Source organism: Calliopsis andreniformis, chromosome 8 (assembly GCF_051401765.1).
Source record: "Calliopsis andreniformis isolate RMS-2024a chromosome 8, iyCalAndr_principal, whole genome shotgun sequence".
Taxonomy (NCBI): Eukaryota; Metazoa; Arthropoda; class Insecta; order Hymenoptera; family Andrenidae; genus Calliopsis; species Calliopsis andreniformis.
The window spans coordinates 1,011,338-1,030,728 of record NC_135069.1 but is presented as its reverse complement, the minus strand read 5'-3'; the positions used below and the strand labels follow the sequence as shown (position 1 = coordinate 1,030,728).

At 47.0% G+C, this 19,391-nt stretch overlaps 2 protein-coding genes across 9 annotated transcripts in view; both read right to left on the bottom strand.

The window, feature by feature from the left end:
- Positions 1-1,891: 1,891 nt before the first annotated feature.
- Positions 1,892-4,211, bottom strand: LOC143182118 (kxDL motif-containing protein CG10681). 6 transcript variants are annotated; one of them, XM_076382899.1, is made up of 5 exons: positions 4,055-4,211; positions 3,526-3,792; positions 3,257-3,456; positions 3,039-3,173; positions 1,892-2,267 (listed from the first exon to the last, which is right to left on the bottom strand). In XM_076382899.1, exons 2-5 carry the CDS (start codon positions 3,666-3,668, stop codon positions 2,137-2,139), a joined length of 609 nt encoding a protein of 202 aa, XP_076239014.1. In that variant the 5' UTR covers positions 3,669-3,792; positions 4,055-4,211; the 3' UTR covers positions 1,892-2,136. The 6 variants fall into 6 exon arrangements, with proteins under 6 accessions (XP_076239014.1, XP_076239013.1, XP_076239016.1 ...); XM_076382898.1 differs by having other exon boundaries at positions 4,026-4,209; XM_076382901.1 differs by having other exon boundaries at positions 3,526-3,738; positions 4,026-4,209.
- Positions 4,212-10,664: 6,453 nt separating this feature from the next.
- Ed (hemicentin protein echinoid) overlaps positions 10,665-19,391 on the bottom strand; it is a 28,552-nt gene continuing 19,825 nt past the window's right edge. For 2 of the 3 annotated variants that reach the window (XM_076382888.1, XM_076382887.1), the window contains exons 2-7: positions 13,464-14,925; positions 12,135-13,375; positions 11,879-12,047; positions 11,625-11,803; positions 11,252-11,527; positions 10,665-10,951 (exon numbers count right to left, since the gene is read on the bottom strand). In XM_076382888.1, coding sequence (XP_076239003.1) covers positions 10,791-10,951; positions 11,252-11,527; positions 11,625-11,803; positions 11,879-12,047; positions 12,135-13,375; positions 13,464-14,925 — 3,488 coding nt within the window. In that variant the 3' untranslated portion in view covers positions 10,665-10,790. Of the gene's footprint in view, positions 10,952-11,251; positions 11,528-11,624; positions 11,804-11,878; positions 12,048-12,134; positions 13,376-13,463; positions 14,926-16,925; positions 17,226-19,391 lie in introns of those variants that run through there. The other variant, XM_076382886.1, reaches the window with a different exon arrangement.

Below are 19,391 nucleotides of genomic sequence, written 5' to 3'. Positions count from 1 at the left end.
ATGTCAATAGCACGAAGTCACTCCTCTCGCAAGGGAGAAACCGCGTCAGCCGATTTTACAGCGATTTCGCGACATCGCTGCAAAAAGCGCACAACAGCCTTCCACGATCGACAATTTTTCGGCGAAACAAAGACCAGCAAATTGTTGTTCTTCGGCGAAAACGTCTACGCGCGAGGAGTAGAAGGCGCAAAGAAGGATGAACAAGTTTTTAATAGGTTTCCCGATGTTTTTTCCATGAGGAGCGGAAGGTAAGTTTGGAGTTCGCAGGAGACAGCGCGTCCGTTCTTCAGTGGATCCGGGTTCGTGGAAAAGTTCGATTCGGGCCACTGCTGGTGACACAGCTCGTCGAGTTAACAGACGCGCATCGGCCGTGCTTTTGTGTTACTTTTCATCGATGGAAAGCGGATTCCGTTCTGTTCTTGTCACACGGCGAAAGTATACGCGGGATAAAGAAGGGGGACAAAAGTAGCGCGTCTTCCAAATTCGTTCATCTCCTTTTCTCACTTTGAATGTGGTTACTTTACTCCTACCTTTTCTGTAGATTCGCTTACTTTGCAATTCCGAGTCGAAATAATTAAAATTGTCCAAGGTGACGAAAAGAGATAATTTTCTGCTTCTGAGTTCGAGTGAATCGGTTCCGTTGTATTCACCGTGGATAAAAAGTACACGTTACGCAAGCCGCGTGTGCAGCCACAAAAGAACGAAACTGGCTATTGAATAGACAGGTGAACCGGATAAGATTAAACAGCTGTTTCCGTGTTTCACCGAGCCACTAGCTTAGCCTGCTCTTCCTGGCTCGTGTCGCGACCTCCTTGCGAGAACAATTTTGCGAGAAGCTCGAAACCTTGTTCATTGTGCGCGCGTTGTCAAAAAAAGGAAATTACAGCTTTGCAAAAATCTCCAACAAAACCGATGAAATACGTTGGCCATTGACAAGGTGCACGCAACTAGCAGTGAAATACAGCCGCGACCTGCAAACACGTCAAATCAAAAACGCCCAGTGAAAAGCTTGATTTAAAAGGTTTTTCCCTGAAAATTTATATATTTAATTCGATGGTCAATACGTTTGTGAAAGTTTACTGGAACGGACGATGAAAAGCTTGATTTGTCTACAGACAAATTATTAGTGACGCGAATGGCACGAGAGCATGCTTTTGAGAAGGAGGTCTGCATTTATCTAGGATTTTATTTCGAAGTTCTGGAACGTCGTCGAGATCTGGGAGGAACAGGATGGAACGGATAGAAAACAGCTGAGGCGCAGCTGGTTTCTGGCATCGCGACGGCTGGTGTCTTCCACGCGGGAAACGCCAGGGCACGCCAGGGCTTCCAGCCTGTGTATATTATGCACGCGGCTGATGCGTGTGTGGTACAAACCATCCATGGTAGGAAACAGAATCGCAATTGATTATTATAAAAGATTTTTAGAGCAAAAAATAACAAACGCTTGTAAAAAAGTTTGCGGTTCGCGCAGAAAGTATGGTGTTAGATGAGTTCGAAGAAAGGTATGAATCCTTTTATCATCTCTCTGTTCGATATAACGACTTTTTAAGCTTTTTAAGTTGTTTCATTGAAATAAAACAGCATGCGTGGGTTTCATTTTTCGGTGAGGAACAAGCTCGAACGTATTCTCGTAATCTATCATGCAGTATCGTCGCGCGCACGTGTTGCGCACAGATTGCTCATCCTCGTCTTTATCTTCTCTCTCCTTCTCCGTACTTTACACGTAAAAAGAACCTTCGTGAATCTTTTCAAGACATTGAATCGCAAACTATAGTTAGAAGGAAGATATTTCGCGCCCCATGGCCCCCAACAGTGTCGTAAACTCAGATTCCCATGCACGCGGTACATTTGCGACACCCTACGAATTTTATTCTCGAATGATTAAGTCTGCTACAGTGTATAAACAGTGCTTTATTCGATATTCGACATTGACAGAATTACTCAGATTTACGATTTACAATGAATGCGATCACGCGAACAGTTTGTCTTCGCGTGGCAATTGGTCGGAATAGTTCGAACGGATCATCTTCGACCAAGGAACATCGTTATTGTCGACTAACGATTCTCGCGATAACGTTATATCACGTCCATGATCTAGCTCTTGTTTCGTCTCTGTACGTTCCTGGATCGAGCACTTTAACCGGTGTCGGACGTGCAGGAAGATGTCTCGGCATTACTGTGATCGTGGGTGCTGTCCGTCGACGAGCTATCGTTGCTTTTTATACGTCGCTTCCGCAGCTTCGCAAACTGAAACTCCTCGACCGGCACTGTACACCAACAATTGAAGTCGTCATTAGTTTATCGCGTGCACACACGATCGATTCGGGAATGGAGGGCGATCGTGCACCCGGGAACGATCGGGAAATAAGACGAATTGACTGCGTCTAGCGGAATGAGAATAAAAGACATTTATATTTATCGAAGCTACTCCTAGACTTGATTCCAATACACTGCGTAACTCTTACGTTACAGCCACGGTAGCGAAATCGTTTCGAACGGTCAAGCAATCGTTTTCTATCGTATTTTACTTCTTACGTTTCATCGAATTACGTACTATGGCTGTAACATGTACATTGTATGGTTTTAACAACGAACAGGGCAAGATTAATCCTATGTTTCTATCGAAAGACAGTGCGTAGTAGTAAAACGCGTTAAACTGGTAAGTTATATTTCATGTATATCATTATTAATGAAGATCCTTCAATTTCATTGAGTTTAAGATCTAATTGTAAGTTGTTTAACAACGAAGAACATGACGTTTTCTATTGATTCACTCGTTTGTACAAATTGATTCAAGATATTAATACAATCCAAACAAGTTTACAATCATTCTGTTTGTAATTATGATATATATCCTGAAATATCCTAGTTTGATTCCATAAGCTACTCTTCAACAAAGAATAAAAAGAAAATAACAGAATAGTCATTCATAGAAGCAGTTAAAGAATGCTAAATACTTCAGCAAGAAATTCTTTGTCCACAACTCAGATGAATTCATTGCATGGCTATACGATTACTTGTAGTGCAAGTTTGGTTACCATCAGAATCTGGATCTTGATCTGTAACATTCTGAGGCACAGTAGGTAATGGAATGACTTCAGGTTCAAGTGGTTTCACAGGACAATCTACATCTTCAACAATTACTTCTTCTGCCAAACTGCTTCTAACTGCCTCTGTATTTGCAACACATATTAATTAAATAAGGTACATCTTAAACACATACATGTACATGTATTAAATTTAAAAATGCACCTACCATTGAATGCCTGAGGATATTGCTGACTTAGTTTGTTTTTAATGATACGAATCCTTTTAAAAACATAATCTAAATCTTTCTTCATTTCAATCAATAGTGCAGTATGCTTTTTAAATTCATTACCAGCAGTCTTTAATCTGTTTATTGATAATTGGTTGCAATTGGTTAACATTTCATTGGTCTTCTCAAATCTTTGCAGCCTATACAATAAAGATGTAAATGCAAAATGTTTTTACATAATTATCAAACACTTAGAGAAATGTTCTTACATTTGCTTTTGAGCTCTTATCATAGATTCTACATCTTGTTGATCAACAATGCCAGCTAATCCTTGTATAAACACCTCTGGTGCAGTATAATTTTGAAAACATTCAAAACTGCCTGTGTCAGACTCTGGTGTACCTTGTGCCATTGCCACTTTTTCAAATTCTAAATCAGGTACTTATAATCTTTTCCTTCACACAATTCCATTGTCATTGCCTCTGCCCATCATTGCATTAAATAGTTACTATCATTCCATACCCCATATATTACACCTTTAACATTTATTAACACCTACTATTACTTGTAACAGCTTATAAACATACTACAATTCATTACAAAACCACATTAAATAAGAAAAAATCATGCAAATAACGTATTCAAAACATATTGACAAATCAATTCATCATTCAAATAAAGAAATGTAAATTTTAAACTACAATAATTGTGCAGAGAAAATATATTCAATTTCTAGATATTGAACCACTATAACCTAGCGTCGACTCACAAGTTACAGGGGTTGAAAAAATTAATTACTCATTAGTTTATTCACACTTCAAGGGTATCCAGTAAATACTATAACTGTACTATACATATCGCAACATTACTTAGGACCAGTATTGTTTATTTATTATAAAAGAGGCATTTACAAACTCGATCAAAACATTGACAGCGAAACGCTATAAGTATCGAGCAGAGGCTCCTGAATACTAAAGTACAACAATTAAAAAAATCATTACTAATAGAATTATGGACAATATCACGACGTAAAACTATTACAGAGACTCTATACATTACTATGCAAGAGTAAAAGACTATAGAAATTGCTCCTTTATTGCGAAAACAGCATTCAAAATATTATTAGGGGCACCGCACCCTGATGATACGGCCCTTAAGGAAACTTGCAAGCGATAACTTCGACATCTAGCGGCGGCCTACGAACTACTATTTTTAGTAAGGTCCGTATCATCCAGGCGGGTATACTTTTAATACATTATTTAAAATTATTAATAAACCATTAGCATACAATTTTCTTATATAAAATCGTTCAGATTACTGTTCTAAATTACATATTGTTTTAAATAATTGAACTTCAGCAGTAAATGTATTAAAAATAATGAAATGTTATTAATTATATGATTTTTAATTATTTATGCTATTATTAACTTATTTATTCATGTAATTGACAACTCCTGTCTTCTCCGAAGCTTATTTCATACGATTTTTCATCATAATATTGTATATTTATTGCAATATAAGATTTAAAAATTATTGAGGGGCACCGATCCCGATCATACGGCCCTTACAGAAACATGCAGATGACAGCTTCGCCATCTACCTGCGAGCCACGAACTAATATTTAATACAATTTTGTTAACTTATGGATAACCTAATGATGTACAAAACATCGTAAGAAATTCTATTAAACACTACTACACACCATGCTTCCCGATTATCCCTAATACTATTCCCAATACTACTGTACATTACTCCAAACTTCTCCACACTACACTCACACCACTCTCCCATCACACCCCCCAACACTCTAGCACCACTCCCACCCCATGCCCACACCACTCCTACACTACTCCCACACTACTCTCACTCCACTCCCACACTACTCCTACATCACTACCACAGCATTTTCACAGTACTTCCAACCTACTCCTACACTACCTCCACACAACTCCCACACCACTCCCATTCCACTACAACTCTACTCACACACTACTCCAACACTATTCCCACATTACTCCCACATCACTCCCACAACACTCCACATTACTCCCACATCACTGTCACAACCTCACCATACCACTCCTACAGTGCACCCTTAAAACTCCTACACCACTACACCATAATTTCCAATTCACTCCTATTATTGCATTACCCTATCAGTCCCAAATAACTCTAGAATAACTTGTGACCTTGAAATTTTCCGAATATTTTAATTTTTGAACCAGGAATTAATAAGTGGCGACATCTAGTGAGTAAACTTGAAACTAAAATAAGAAATGATATTTTTAGTTCGGCCCTGAGCCGCTAGATGGCGCCACTTGTCAATTCCGAAAATGCTGCACACGAAAATGGGAATTGACAAGTGGCGCCATCTAGCGGCTCAGGGCCGAACTAAAAATATCATTTCTAATTTTAGTTCCAACTTTGTCCGCCAGATGGCGCCACTTGTCAATTCCCATTTTCGTGGGGAGCATTTTCGGAATTTACAAGTGGCGCCACCTAGCGGACAAAGTTGGAACTAAAATAAGAAATGATATTTTTAGTTCGGGGTCTCCACCGCTAGATGGCGCCACTCGTCAATTCCCATTTTCGTGTGCAGCATTTTCGGAATTGACAAGTGGCGCCATCTAGCGGCTCAGGGCCGAACTAAAAATATCATTTCTTATTTTAGTTCCAACTTTGTCCGCCAGATGGCGCCACTTGTCAATTCCCATTTTCGTGGGGAGCATTTTCGGAATTTACAAGTGGCGCCACCTGGCGGACAAAGTCGGAACTAAAATAAGAAATGATATTTTTAGTTCGGTGTCTCCACCGCTAGATGGCGCCACTTGTCAATTCCCATTTTCGTGTGCAGCATTTTCGGAATTGACAAGTGGCGCCATCTAGCGGTGGAGACACCGAACTAAAAATATCATTTCTTATTTTAGTTCCGACTTTGTCCGCCAGGTGGCGCCACTTGTCAATTCCCATTTTCGTGGGGATCATTTTCGGAATTTACTAGTGGCGCCATCTAGCGGACAAAGTTGGAACTAAAATAAGAAATGATATCTTTAGTTCGGGGTCTCCACCGCTAGATGGCGCCACTTGTTAATTCCCATTTTCGTGCGCAGCATTTTCGGAATTGACAAGTGGCGCCATCTAGCGGCTCAGGGCCGAACTAAAAATATCATTTCTTATTTTAGTTCCGACTTTGTCCGCTAGATGGCGCCACTTGTCAATTCCCATTTTTGCGAGGAGCATTTTTGGAAATTTTGGGAATTGTCAAGTGGCGTCATCTAGCGGACAATGTTGGAACTAAAAAGATAATTTCTTATTTGAGTTCAATGTTTTACCGGTAGATGGAGCCACTTGGACATTATTATTTTTCGATTTTGGGGAAAGGAAGTAAATTTTGGGTGAAATTTCGGAAAGAAGGAAGCTTTTGTAAGGTCTGTAGAGTGTTGTGAAGAGGACGTGATTTAGAAATGTTGTGGGAGTTGTGTGGGAGTTATATAGGCTCTTGTGGGAGTGGTGTGGGTGTACTGTGGAGGTGAATTGGCTGTGGTGTGAGATTACTGTGGGAGTGATGTGGGAATGATGTGGGAGTGATGTAGTAGTGATGTGGGAATGATGTGGGAGTGATGTGGGAGTGATGTGGGAGTGATGTGGGAGTGATATGGGAGTGATGTGGGAGTGATGTGGGAGTGATGTGGGAGTGATGTGGGAGAGATGTGGGAGTGATTGTGGCTGTAATGTGAGACTACTGTGGCAGTGATGTGGGGGCGAAGTTGAAGTGATTTAGGAGTGGTGTGAATGTGGACGTGGTGTTGCTTGAAGACCTACCCTAGTTGTTCAAGCGGGACTAAGGTTGGAGTGCTCTGAGGCAGGATCGTCCCTTTCCGTCGGTGTGGCGTTTCCCACACCCACCAGCACTTCTTCAGGCCCAATACCCTTTAGTAGTACAGTTTCTACTTGATATATGTACGTATGTATAACAAGCAAGCTTTACCTTTTCTGGTATCCTTTGAGTAGATCTTTTGCGGCGTGTGTCGAATAGACAATCGATGTCCCGTTGGCGAGAACATAGGAAAGAGAGCCTGTAGTACCAAAGGTTTCCGGATCTGAAGAGGTGGTGGCAGGTGTAGGAGGAAACAGCAGACACAAGTAAGGAATACTGCGTAGTAGGTTGCATGGTTTTTTTTTAAATAATAGTACGTCTGAGTTGTGTTTTTATCGTTTATTTTGTATCGCAACATAAAATTTGTACAAATAATAATCCGTAATAATATCCGTAACTATAATGGACGATAATTGATATATATTGTATATGTGTCGTTCGATATATATCAATTTTTCAGGTTGCACGCGACACGCATGTATACTTACACGCGTAAACAATCACTTTCCAACCGACGTTCGGTACGGCAGGGATACGCGAGACGGCAGAACATTGCTACATATTTGGTCGTTCGGTGTATAACTCAGGAACGGAAGAGCTTGGCCAAGCGACGATAGCTTCCGACAGCAATATCCATGACCGAAATCGGAACGGGCGAGAATCTAGTAACTACCTATCTTTTCGTCCGTTCTCTGGATTCCGCTTAATTAACTGCTGTTTAACAGCAGACGCACGTTCACCAATTTATAAAGTATATGTCTACAATGGAAGTTCTTCACCTTTAATTGATTTTATTAGGCAACGGTACCTCGAATATTTTCGTTCAAACTGAGGGAAATGAACGGTGAGTGTTGACAAGAAAAAGAGCATCGCCTCGCAGACAGCTAAAACGTATCCCGTACCTCCGGTCCCAAGCATGAAGAAGAAAACCATCTGCCTCTTCTTCAGCGCAGAAATGAGATCACAAAGTTGAAAGGAACAAGTGTTCGCTTCCTCTAAACCACGTCAATTCGGAGAATCGGCAACGTGGATTGACGAACGTCGGCGGCGTTCGTTGACACGGTATTGTACAAAAATAAGAACTTCAACGAAGGTTGTTGCTACGAGTTACGCGAGATTGCTATTGATCGTCGCGTTATAACGCGTTTGATCGCTACGGAACTAAAAAGGACGCCACGATAGATGCTCGTGTCAAGAAATACCTTTACGTCGAAAGCGTAGCTATCCTTAAGTCGGTTTGAAACCGCGGGACGCGATCGCGACCGTTTCGCTCTTTTTTTTTGCCGTCTTTCCACCTTCGTCCCGATCGCTCGACTGATTTGAGACGCAGGTAGAACGAGAGCCTGTCTAATTTCGTGTTCCAGGAATTGTTACTTCCCTGATCTTTATACACCATCGCGTCCCAACTCGTTAAGTACTATAATTTACCGATATTTACAACAGACGAACGCTCCGAAGGCTCGAGCAGGCGCATCTAATCACGACCATCTTCGATTCCAGCCTATTCAAACGTGTCTGCTGAACTTCACGGCGAATTGCCTTTTCAAAGCGGCGTGATAACAACAGTAAAATTAAACAAAAATGAAATATTATCGAGCATACAATCGCACGAACGTTCTTTAGGATTACCTACTCCGCAGGCACTGTCCAGCATCCCAGTTCGACAAGTGTCTGCATACGAAATAACAAAATAATCTTTCACAGATCTAAAAATCGTGTCGCTTTCGTTAAAAACTTCCTACGCCTATAGGAGACACGCCAGCTCGAGTCCCGACGACCATGTCATCTTCATCAGCTTCGAGCGCGTCAGACTTATTGCTTACGTTTCTAGGCGCCCCGCGGCGCAATCGAGAGTTTATGGTACATACGAAGGAGTTTTCTCGGGGATCGTTCATCGCCCGAATCGGTGGCATCGTCCACGATATAAAAGTACAAAATTCGTGAGGCGTCGATCGCTCGAACGCGTGCGCCGCGAGCCTGACTCGGAAGTCTCGCGTTCGAACTTGGACGTTTCACTGTACACACGTTTTCGCTTCTCTTAGTCGTTTTCGAAGGTATGGCCTCTTATGGCATCGCATCAGCCTTTACGCGAAATTCTTCAAGACTCCCAAAATCGCCCCTCTCGTCGCGATCACTTAAGAGCTACTTAAATATATGTATGATACAACATCGAACGATAATACCGGTCGGCGAGAAAAACGCGTTTGTCTCTGGTTTGTCGATCAACGACTGTCTCCTGACCCTCCTGTGCTCTCACAACTGTTCCGACAAAATAATCACTCGGAGCGTCTGAATCGCGTCGTTCTCCAGAAGCTCGTCGCTCGTCCGCAAGGACTCGCCCTCTTTCAACGAGTTCCTCGTCGGCTCGTGCTCGCACCCCTCCGCTTCAGCCCTCTCCTCCCCAGGTGCGAGTCTTCTCGGACTCTCAACTTCCTCCTTTCTCGACGCCTTCGTCCCCTCTGACGTCGAGACTACCGCGGCAGTCGTCGACGCGGTGGTCATGGTGGTGGGGCGAGTCGCAGGCAGGCTCGAGAAATCTTCGAAGCCTGGAAACGCCCGAACCATCGACGGAAAGTTACGACAAGCCTCAGAGTATCGAACCGCGTCTCCCGATATGCAATCACGATCGTTTCTCGCTAGAGAGAATCGAGAGGGTAGGCGTCCCAGGGTTCGCGCTTTTGGTTCACACCCTTCCTGGAACCGGAAGGCAGATCCGTGATTCGCTGCGATAACATCAGAGGGTTCGATGCCCTCTAGATTACGTTCGTAACTTCCTCTAATACGTTTCGGTTCGAGCGAGTCGAAGGAAGCTGACTTGGTTGGCCTGCCCAAGCCAAGCACGGAGAGCCTTTCACAAGAGTCTATCCGCACCCCCTCTCTCCTCTCGATGGACGTCGAGGCGACGGAGAAGGCGACAGGAGCTCCCGGGGCAATGTTCGCGCGAGTAACTTGCCCTGGGACCTCGAGCACTGGCTCCAGCTGTCCGACACATTCGAAGCGTCGAGGAGACGCGATCCCCGACGTAACCGAGGTTCCTCCAGAGAGGAATCGCGGCGATCGGAGGCTGGCCCTCGATCCGGAGGCCTCTGGCTCAGTGATTCCCAGCAGGCCAGACTGGTCGATGCGACGAACAGACAGGGAGGCTCCTTCCGGATCGTCGTAGAGCCTTCCTCTCGCTTGGCTGCGACGCGTGGAATAGAAATCGCCTGTAGAGGGGAACGAATTAGCTCCATAGCATTCTCGATAGGAGAATCGCACCGGGGGATAAGTCGGGGCGGTGGGATTTTCGGCGATAGTAATCGTCATGACGGAAGTATCCGCAGGCATGGATGTGCTCGCGATGGCCGATGCGCTGCTCGTCTGCGGCGCGGGCAGGAACGCGTTCCACGACGAGGGCACGTGCGGAGAGAGCGGAAGTGGCAGTGGAAGCGATGTCGAGGGCGGCGGTGGCGGCGGCGGCGACGGCGACGGTGGCGGTGGAGGAGGCGATGGCGGCGACGACGACGGCTCCACGGGGTTTTCGATCACTATCTCCATCCGATGGCGGAGCGGATCGTGCGTGTGGCAATCCACCGGCTGATAAGCGCCGGTGGGGGTGGCCTGCTGCTATAGCCATGTGGTGCGCGTGGTCCCGGCTCGCGAGCCGGTAGGCGGACCTCAAACGATTATCTCGCGGATGATCCTACGGCCACGGCTGTCTGGGGTTGAGTAGCCCGATTCGAGGCTCTCGTCGTACGACAGACTGACCTGCTGAGGCGGCTTCGTGTCTTCGTCGTAGTTCTTCTGATAAGGTAGACCGGACACGTCGTACGGGGAATCTGTAGGGCAAACAACCAAACGAGAGCTGTAGAGAATGGGGAATCGAGAGAGCACTAAAGCCGCGCGTGTACGTGCACGGAGAGCGGGATTGAGTTGGGAACAGGGCGAGAAAGCTAAGACAGGGATTCGATCGAATGCCTGCCACGTTAAGATGGGATGCGAAACTTCTGTTTTCAAGTCAAACTTTCGAGTCTCCTAACCCCGTTAGAATTCGACAGTATTTCACTGGGGACGTGGAAAAATTGAAATATCTTTAAGTATTATATTTAATAGAAGCTCGAGAAAGGAGGACTACTCACCAACGTGCTTCTGAGACTTAACGACGGTGGCGAATGGCTCCGAGCAAAATTGCTGCCGACTTAGATTATGGCTCTCTCGATAATCTTCCCTCTGGGCAAGGTAATGAGGATGTGTCGGGTAATCTGATTCGGTAGTTGCATAGCCAGCCAAATCGTACGGTTGTCCTCCTCCATTCGCAGCCGCCGATTTCATTTGCCAAATGGAGTCTTGCGAGTTCACGGATCCTCCATTATTGGAGTTAGAATAGCTGTTGTCCATGTAGCCCATGTTGACGCCTAGATCACGAAAGATTGCAACTTTAAATGTCTACTCTAATAATATAATATTCTATCATACGTTTCGCTGAAGGAAAAGAAAATCAGTTGCCCTTACCGTTGATATTGTGATTCGGCTGGTGATAGCCGTATCCAGGTTGAGAATACGCAGGGGTCTTCGAGTCCTCCATAGCCAACGCGTGATCCAAGCTGTGTTCGAGAGCTTTGTTCTCCGCGTAGTAGGGCGGCGGAGCTTGGCTCTGTTGGCCATTTCCTGCGACGAGGCTCGGTCGAACCCTGAGTAAAGAGGCATTCCGGTAAGAATTCCTGCCGGACCATGAGAATCGACCTCGCACGAGACCGAATACGTACGCGTTCGAATCCATTTCGTAGTCTTTGGCCTTGGTGGAGTGTTTTCGACGACACCGACAAAAGAGCAACAGAAGCGCCGCGAACAGGAGGAAGACGGCTCCGCTGACCACCAGAGCGATCAAGGTGGGCGTCGCCAGCGCTCCAGCTTGCGCTATGTACGAAGGTCCGACTAATATAAACAATAGAAAATCGTTCAACGTCTCGCGATTATCGAAGCAAGTCGTTTCTCGCAAAGCAAAACGATCGAGCTACTTACTTTTCGCCTCGGCGTACTCGCCACACTTCTGTCTGTCCGCCTTCAAGCACAGCCTGACTCTGAGCCTAGGTTCAGAATCCAGGGACTCAGGATCGTCTAGAACTCCCTCCCTCTGGGTCGGAGCGCTACCGAGCACTTCGAGTGGCCACTCGTCCAAAATCCTCCACTGCGACTCGTCGGTCAGGGAAGACGGTCCATCGAGCTTCTCTATCGAGGCTACCAATGACAAACAAGTCGCTCCAACGCTGATAGCGAGCATTCCGCTCTCGGGATCGTAGCTGACTCTCAAAGGTGAAGGAATCTTGGCAACGGCGGTGGTTGCAGTTACTTCATCCGAGTAATCCGAGTGGTTCTTCGTGTTATACACTTTCACCTTGAACGTGTAGGTCTGATGCTGCTCCAAATTGGTCACGTTGCAAGGATTAGACCGACGACAGTCTAGCTCAAGCCACTGGCCAGCTGGAGGCCTAGGCACAGCACAATCTGGCGCGACGATTTCGTCTCCACCGGGTACTCGTCTGTACGATACGAAGTACTTGGTGATAGGTAATCCCCCGTCGAAGCCGAGTTCCCAGAGCAAGGCCACGTGAGTAGGACCGACGTCCATCGCGCTGATGTTGATAGGTCTCTCTGGAGCACCTTTAGGTTGGAGTCTGATAGTGGAGGTGATACTGCCTTGCGCGTTCGCCGCGCGACAGCTGTAATCCCCGTAATCCAGCTCGCGGATATTGGTTATCCTCAGCACAGAGGTGTACACGTCGTAGTTGTCGCTGCTGGTCGAGATCTCGTAGTGACCGTCGCTCGAGGATCCTTGAAGACTGGCAGCATTGGTCCCAAAACTCCACTGAAACTCGGGCTTGGGCCAGGCTTGCACTTTGCACGCCACCTCAGCTGTTTCCCTCAGATTGTACGCGACCTTTCCATGCTGGTGCAACGCGATTGGTTCGTGCTCCACTTTCAACATCATCGTGGACTCGACCTTCTTCACTTCGTTCACGAACACGCACGTGTACTTGCCACGATCGCTGGCCACGATTTCGTCGGTTTGAGGGCGAGCATGTCCGAGGAAGCTCAACGTCGAATTGACAGTGATCACGTTTCCGTGTCCTTCGGAGGCGGTGGTCGTCACTTTGTATAGCCTTTCGTCGGCGGTTAGCTCTTGATCGTCCTTTAACCATCGCACAGTCGGTCGAGGTTTACCTTGCGCCACGCAAGACACTTGAAAGGAAGATTCACCAACCCTGTAATCAATTTCAATTCCTCATTAGATGATAGGCTCTCGAAAGATTAACGAATCGACTGGCTTTATCTACAAAAGGGACTACTTACTTTCTGGTAACGTGTGGCTGCAGCTTGGTGAGTATCTTGGGCGGTTGATGCACGGTTAAATTGACAGACGCAGCTTCGCCATTACCGATTTCGTTGGTGGCGTGACACTTGTAGGTTCCTTCGCTACCGAGGTGAACAGAATCGATCTCGTATCTGGGTCCAGTGTTCTCAGAAGGCATCGATATTGTTCCAGATTCTCCCTCCTTCCACCATTTGTACCTAGGCTCGGGGTATCCAGCTGGACTGGCCATGCAAGTGAGAATCACCCTGGATCCTTCCACCGCGACCGGTGAATCCGGCGTGACTCTCGCTGGCCCAGGCTTATGCCTGACCCGAACCGTTAACCTAGCCGAAGCTGAGTAGTTCCTTCGTTCACCTCCCGAAGGATGTATCGTGTTAACCGCCCTACACGTGTAATTTCCGGCGTGATCGGCGGTGACGCGAATCAGTCGAAGAATCGGGCTCACCTGGCGAAAATCCGATCGCCCTTCGCGCAACCATTCGATCACCGAAGGCGAAGGGTTCGCCGTGACGTTGCAGTGAACAGTAACCGTATCCTCGACTTCAGCGATCCTCAACGAATCACCCTCTATCGTAACGGTTGGTGGGTAAAGAACATCCAACATGAGAGAGCTCTCGCCCCTCTTCCCCAGACCGTTGTCTGCCTGGCAGGTATACTTCCCTGAGTCCTGAACGGTGACTCTACGAATCGTGTGCTGGAAACTGGTGGCGACAAAGTTGCCATCGCGCCACCATCGAATCATGCCGACCACAGGCTTCGAGTCCACTCGGCACTCGAGATTCGCGGTTCCGTTAACCTCGACCTTTAGAGGGTTCTCGGGGCCAACAGTCACCCGTGGAAAGTAATTTACGTCGAGAGTCACGGTCGCGTTCAGCGTCTCCCCATCGCGCATCGCTCGGTTCCTCACCACGCAACGAAACGTCGCTCTGTCGTCCTCTTTCTTGGGCTCTATCATCAGCGTCCTGCCAGAATAGAGGACGGATGTGTCGTTTCCACGGTACCACCTCACTTCCGGCTCGGGGCTGCCGCCGTTTGTGTTGCACTGAAGCTCGAGTTTCTGTCCTTCGGTCGCGGACGCCGAGGTCGGGGAAATCGTCGGCGGTCCTGGTGCCCTCAACACCGTCAGGGTGATGAACTTCCGGTGCAGATCGATCCCCGCGCCGTTCGCCTTCACACGGCATTCGTACTTTCCGTTGTCTCTCTCGTACGACACGTTCCGTATTTGCAAGTCGTAACGTCCTTCCTCCAGATTCATGAACACTTTGTACTGCGGCGACAGTTCCCGATTATCGACTGCCGCGTTGTCGTGGTTGTCGTTGGTGTGCGTAAGCCAAAAGCACGTCACATTTTCCCGGGGCGGAGAGAAACGGCACTGCAGCTGCACCGTCGACCCCTCGTGCGTGTCCATCTGCGTCTCCTCCACGCGACCCTGCGCCACAGCTGAAATACAGAGAAACCGTCAGTCTCGATACAACCTATCTTCAGTCGTTTCTTCGTCGTTTCTTCGTCGTTTCACTTTTATTCGCGTCTCCCCTTTAGCTTTCGTTATTCTGGAACTAATAAGGGGATTACCATTACCATTCAAATTACACTTCAACCTATATTCCTTTCAATGTATAGAGTTTCGGAATAGGGGTAGTAGCTAGATATTTATGGGTTTCCTTATTACGATATGCAACTGCAACATAACCCGCCGCGCCGTCCGACTGTTAAATATTCAAAGCGAGAAACATATCTTGACTAATATTGAAGGGGGTATGATCGCATCCTGCGACCAGACGTCATGACCCAGGGGTACAATTTTTGCGATCGTTTCATACAGGCGTACAGACATTGCTACGAAACGATCGACGACGATAGCGACGGCCAGACGATCCGACGGTGTCTCGTCATTGGGTCGCATAACGGTAAAGCCCACCGGTTTGACTTCTCGCCGATATCGCGAGACCTCTCTCTCCCTTTCGCTCCTTCAAGCTTCTCTCCCTCTATCGCGTCTCTAGCCCCACTCTTTATTCCAGAAGATGGCTCTCCTTATACCACATTCCTCTCTTTCCAACCTTCGTCTTTCACCTTCTTCATCTCCCCTCCACGTATCTTTTCTCTTTACCTACGTACGAGAGTCTATATTTACGTCCGCTTGTCTCTCTATAAATCCATCCGCGCTTCTCTATCCCTCTTCCATTGCCTCCCTTCTTAACCATCCATCGACCCATCGCAGTTTACGTATTCCACCGCTACTCTTCCCACGAACTTCGCTCCATTTTGTTTACCTTTCGACTCACGAGTTCCTTTACTCGCGTGCAGACGAATCGAAGGTTCGACTCGATTCCTTGTATAGATTACCTTGTTCTTTTACTAATGAAAATCAAAGGTCTGAGCCTGTTTGAATACTTCAGAGATAACTAGGAACAGATTCTACTCCGAAATCGAATCGAGTCCCGGGTCGATTCTTGGTAGCGATGTAATTGCGGTTGAACTCCAGCTGCTTAAAAGTGAGAGCAGCGCTGGTTCGGCATGGTACGGGACATCTGATAACATTAATTTTACTATCTTTACGACGCCGCGGAACGTCGGGCGCATGCAGAGCATAGGTGCTACGATCGAGGTAACGGTCGAGAGAATCGAAACGCCAGCGCCGTCCTCGTTTGCCGCGCGTAACGTTACACCTACGGAATGGCATGGAAGAGAGGTGCCGGAAAGCGATACGACGCTGGCGTTAACGCGTCGTTTCGTCAAGAGACACCTGTGGCAGGGACCTACGTCACCAGACCTAACGCCGTGTCACGCTGTTCTTCGATATTCTCCGAACGATCGAACTGTCTACTTCTTCTGCATTTCTTACAAGTACACGATGCACCGAAATCGAGCCACGTCGCTTTCAATTGCTCCTCTCCTAGAATAACAGACACTTCGAGACATATTCTTCAATCGAAAATATTGAAATTCCATTTATATCCCGCGTAAGTCTTTCAGGACCCGACCCAACCATGTATCTCAGGTTCTTCAACACTTTAGTATCAGTCAGTAAATATGCATGCCTAGTCTAATCTAATTTCAGCTAGAGAACTAGTGCAGCTTTCTTAAGCAATTTCCTTAAAGCAGCACAATACGACAGAGGCGCCTCATTAGTTCGCAGACTATAGTATGGTAGAGCCGTGAGTTGGAATCGCAAGCTAGCAGCATTGGTCGAGGGAAAGGAGGCCTTCTGGCCTCGCCGCGGCCCAGAACGAGTTTGTTAAAAGGACGCGTTGCGCTTGAGTCACCGTAACTGCGACATACCGACACGGTGCGTCGTAACAATCGCGAGAAAGGCTCTTCTCTCTTTTGTGGAACACGAAACTTCAGCGGAAGCAGGGACGAGGCGATTGAACGCAGAGAAATGGGATTCGATCTCGATATCGAGGCGGAACGATTCTCTATTGGGGCGGGGACATACTCACCGGGACGCAGTATCGCCAACAGAACGGTGATAATCGCCGCTCTCACCGACAAAGTCCTTCTGCTCCTATCCATTGTATCGGCGAAACGATTTTCACGAGAGGCTCGAGCGAATCGAGAGAATCGCGGCTCGATTCGACCACAGGGACAAAGTTCCGCGCCGCGGCTGCGACTTTCACCGTGTATCGACGACGACTCTGCGCGACTTCTTCCAACGCGCGGCATCGATCGCGTCGATCTCATCGATCACGCTCCACACGGATGTATCACCGTAACCACTGTGCGCATCTTTCGGTATTCCTGTCGCGCCTACGACACTCTCACACCTCCGCCCGTTCTTTCTTTCTCCCGTCGAACTTAGAAGAACCAAAGGCGTCGAATGCTTCATGGGTTTACGATTATACACCAGTATTCCTTTCGCTCCGTTTAATTTTTAACTACAGCGAATTTTATGAAGAATGATCCACGAGCTGTTCTGGTATCCACTGGTCCAAAGAAATGAGTCTTATCCCATGGCTCACGAGTCCACCTACGCGCGGTTCCTCTGTAATTCCTTAAGCGATTCGAGCGCACGCGGCCTCCGTAAACAGATTGACGCGCATCACCATTCCTGTTGTACGGATGTTTGCGAGGAGAAACCGGCAACTCGAGAGGAAGAGATATTTCCACACGATTTGAAAATGCGCCACGTTGCAGCCGTTTGCCAGTTATTCCTTTGTTCCGCCAATACTTGCGCACATCTTACACTTCTTTTTTAATGATAACTTTGTGATTTTCGTCAGCTAACTTCTTTTCAACTTACTTTCCTTCATTGCGAATAGCTATTATCGCGGGAAGTTCAAGGTACGCGTTTGAGAAGCAGAGGAAAACAAATGGAAATACAATTTCCCTCTGTAAATGCAAAGGAGAGTTTGCCAGGCGTACGATAAAACGGAGAAATTCGTAAAAACACAAACAAATGAGCGTTAACAAAGTTTTAAAGCTTCGACGTTTATACACAATCGTACTCCACAAGGGTCGCGCGACGACTGAGCTTGGGGTCGTGTAGCATTTGTGCTACCCCCCACCGGCTGGCTTGCTTCTGTTCCTCTCTTACCCCTACTCCTCAGTGTTATACGCGCGTAGAGCAGTGTGTGCTATATACAGGGTGTTAATGAAACAAAACGGGAGACATACGAAACGTTTACAGCTTCATAAGTTGAGCAAGATTTAATTACTCTGATTAATTTGTTTACAACAGTGCCGTAAAACATCACCTGTGGCTTCAACTCTACTTTCGTCTAGATTAATTGAGTGTTTTATAGAGATCATTTAAACAACACCGTGTGCTTTCTGACACAGAAGGTTCACATGCTCGAAGAGTAACTTTTTCAGAAAAATTAAACGCAGAACGTAACTCGACAGGGAAATTAAAAAAATGAGATGCAGCATGCAGCGTTGTTCTTTAACCAACTGCTCGAATCCTCATTTTCGAGTTCTTATTTGTTCGTCACCCGGTATATAACCGGTCGTAACGATGCACGGTCGTCGGACCGTGGCTGAGGTACGAGTATCGTGTCGGTGTGGTGGTGGCTGCGATGATGGTAGCGGAGGTGGCAGAGCCTGGACGGAAGACGAACGCGTTCTAAGGAGAAAGAGAGGCAAAGACCAAGGGGAACGCGATGAAGACGAGATCGAGAAAGAGGGTACAAGCCGTCGATGGAAAAAGATGGTGGTTGGAAGAGGTAGAAGGCGCGAGAACAGCTTGCCCCCACCGACCTGTGCGGCAGGTGGTTCTTGCCGCCGCGGGCTAGGCCCATGGGACTGCCGAACCTTCCTGCGATTGTTTGCCGCCCGGTTTCAGCTTTTTCCCCGGACAAACCTGTCGCTAACCCCCGCACAATTTTTTCTCCCTCGAAAAGCGCGAAGAATACCGCTTTGAAGCGTGTTCGCCGATACTCGAAACGATCGTTGGAACGTGGAATCGACGAGCAATCAGTATGAAATATTTTTGGGAAGTAAAGGGTGGTTGCTGGAACAGTGGAAGAGGAGGAACGAGTCGAAGGACACCTAGATGCAGCAGGTGTCCGTTCTTCGTGATCGTTCTTCTACGCTCACCCTCACCACTACCTGTCTCGAGCTTGCAGCCAGCTGCTTCTCGAAGGGAGAATTCTCTATTTTCCTAGGAACAACTATTCTCATCCTGTGTAAAGGAAGCTCGTCGAAAGGTGCGCGGACATATGGCTCGTTTGAAAATCGACGCTTCCCACCCTCGCACGGTGTACTAGACCCGATAGACGGAGAGAAACGAAAAAAGAGGGAACAGTAAATGAAATCCAAGCTGGGTCTCGAGGACAAGACTTGGATAGAAGTCGAGCGCGCCGAAGGGGAAAGGTTCGCCGATCGATCGAGTATTTTAAAAATCGACCGGTCGTCAATTGGCATCCCCGATCGGGGTGGAGATCTGGCCGTGGAACGCCTCGAAAATG

Bases quoted from the DNA above. Each gene is read 5' to 3' on its own strand.
- LOC143182118 (XM_076382899.1), bottom strand. From the start codon at position 3,668: ATGGCACAAGGTACACCAGAGTCTGACACAGGCAGTTTTGAATGTTTT. The intron at 3,457-3,525 runs GTAAGAACATTT...TTTATTGTATAG, and splicing joins ATAAGAGCTCAAAAGCAAAT to GCTGCAAAGATTTGAGAAGA. The intron at 2,268-3,038 runs GTAACCAAACTT...GTTGGTGTACAG, and splicing joins TCAAGATCCAGATTCTGATG to TGCCGGTCGAGGAGTTTCAG.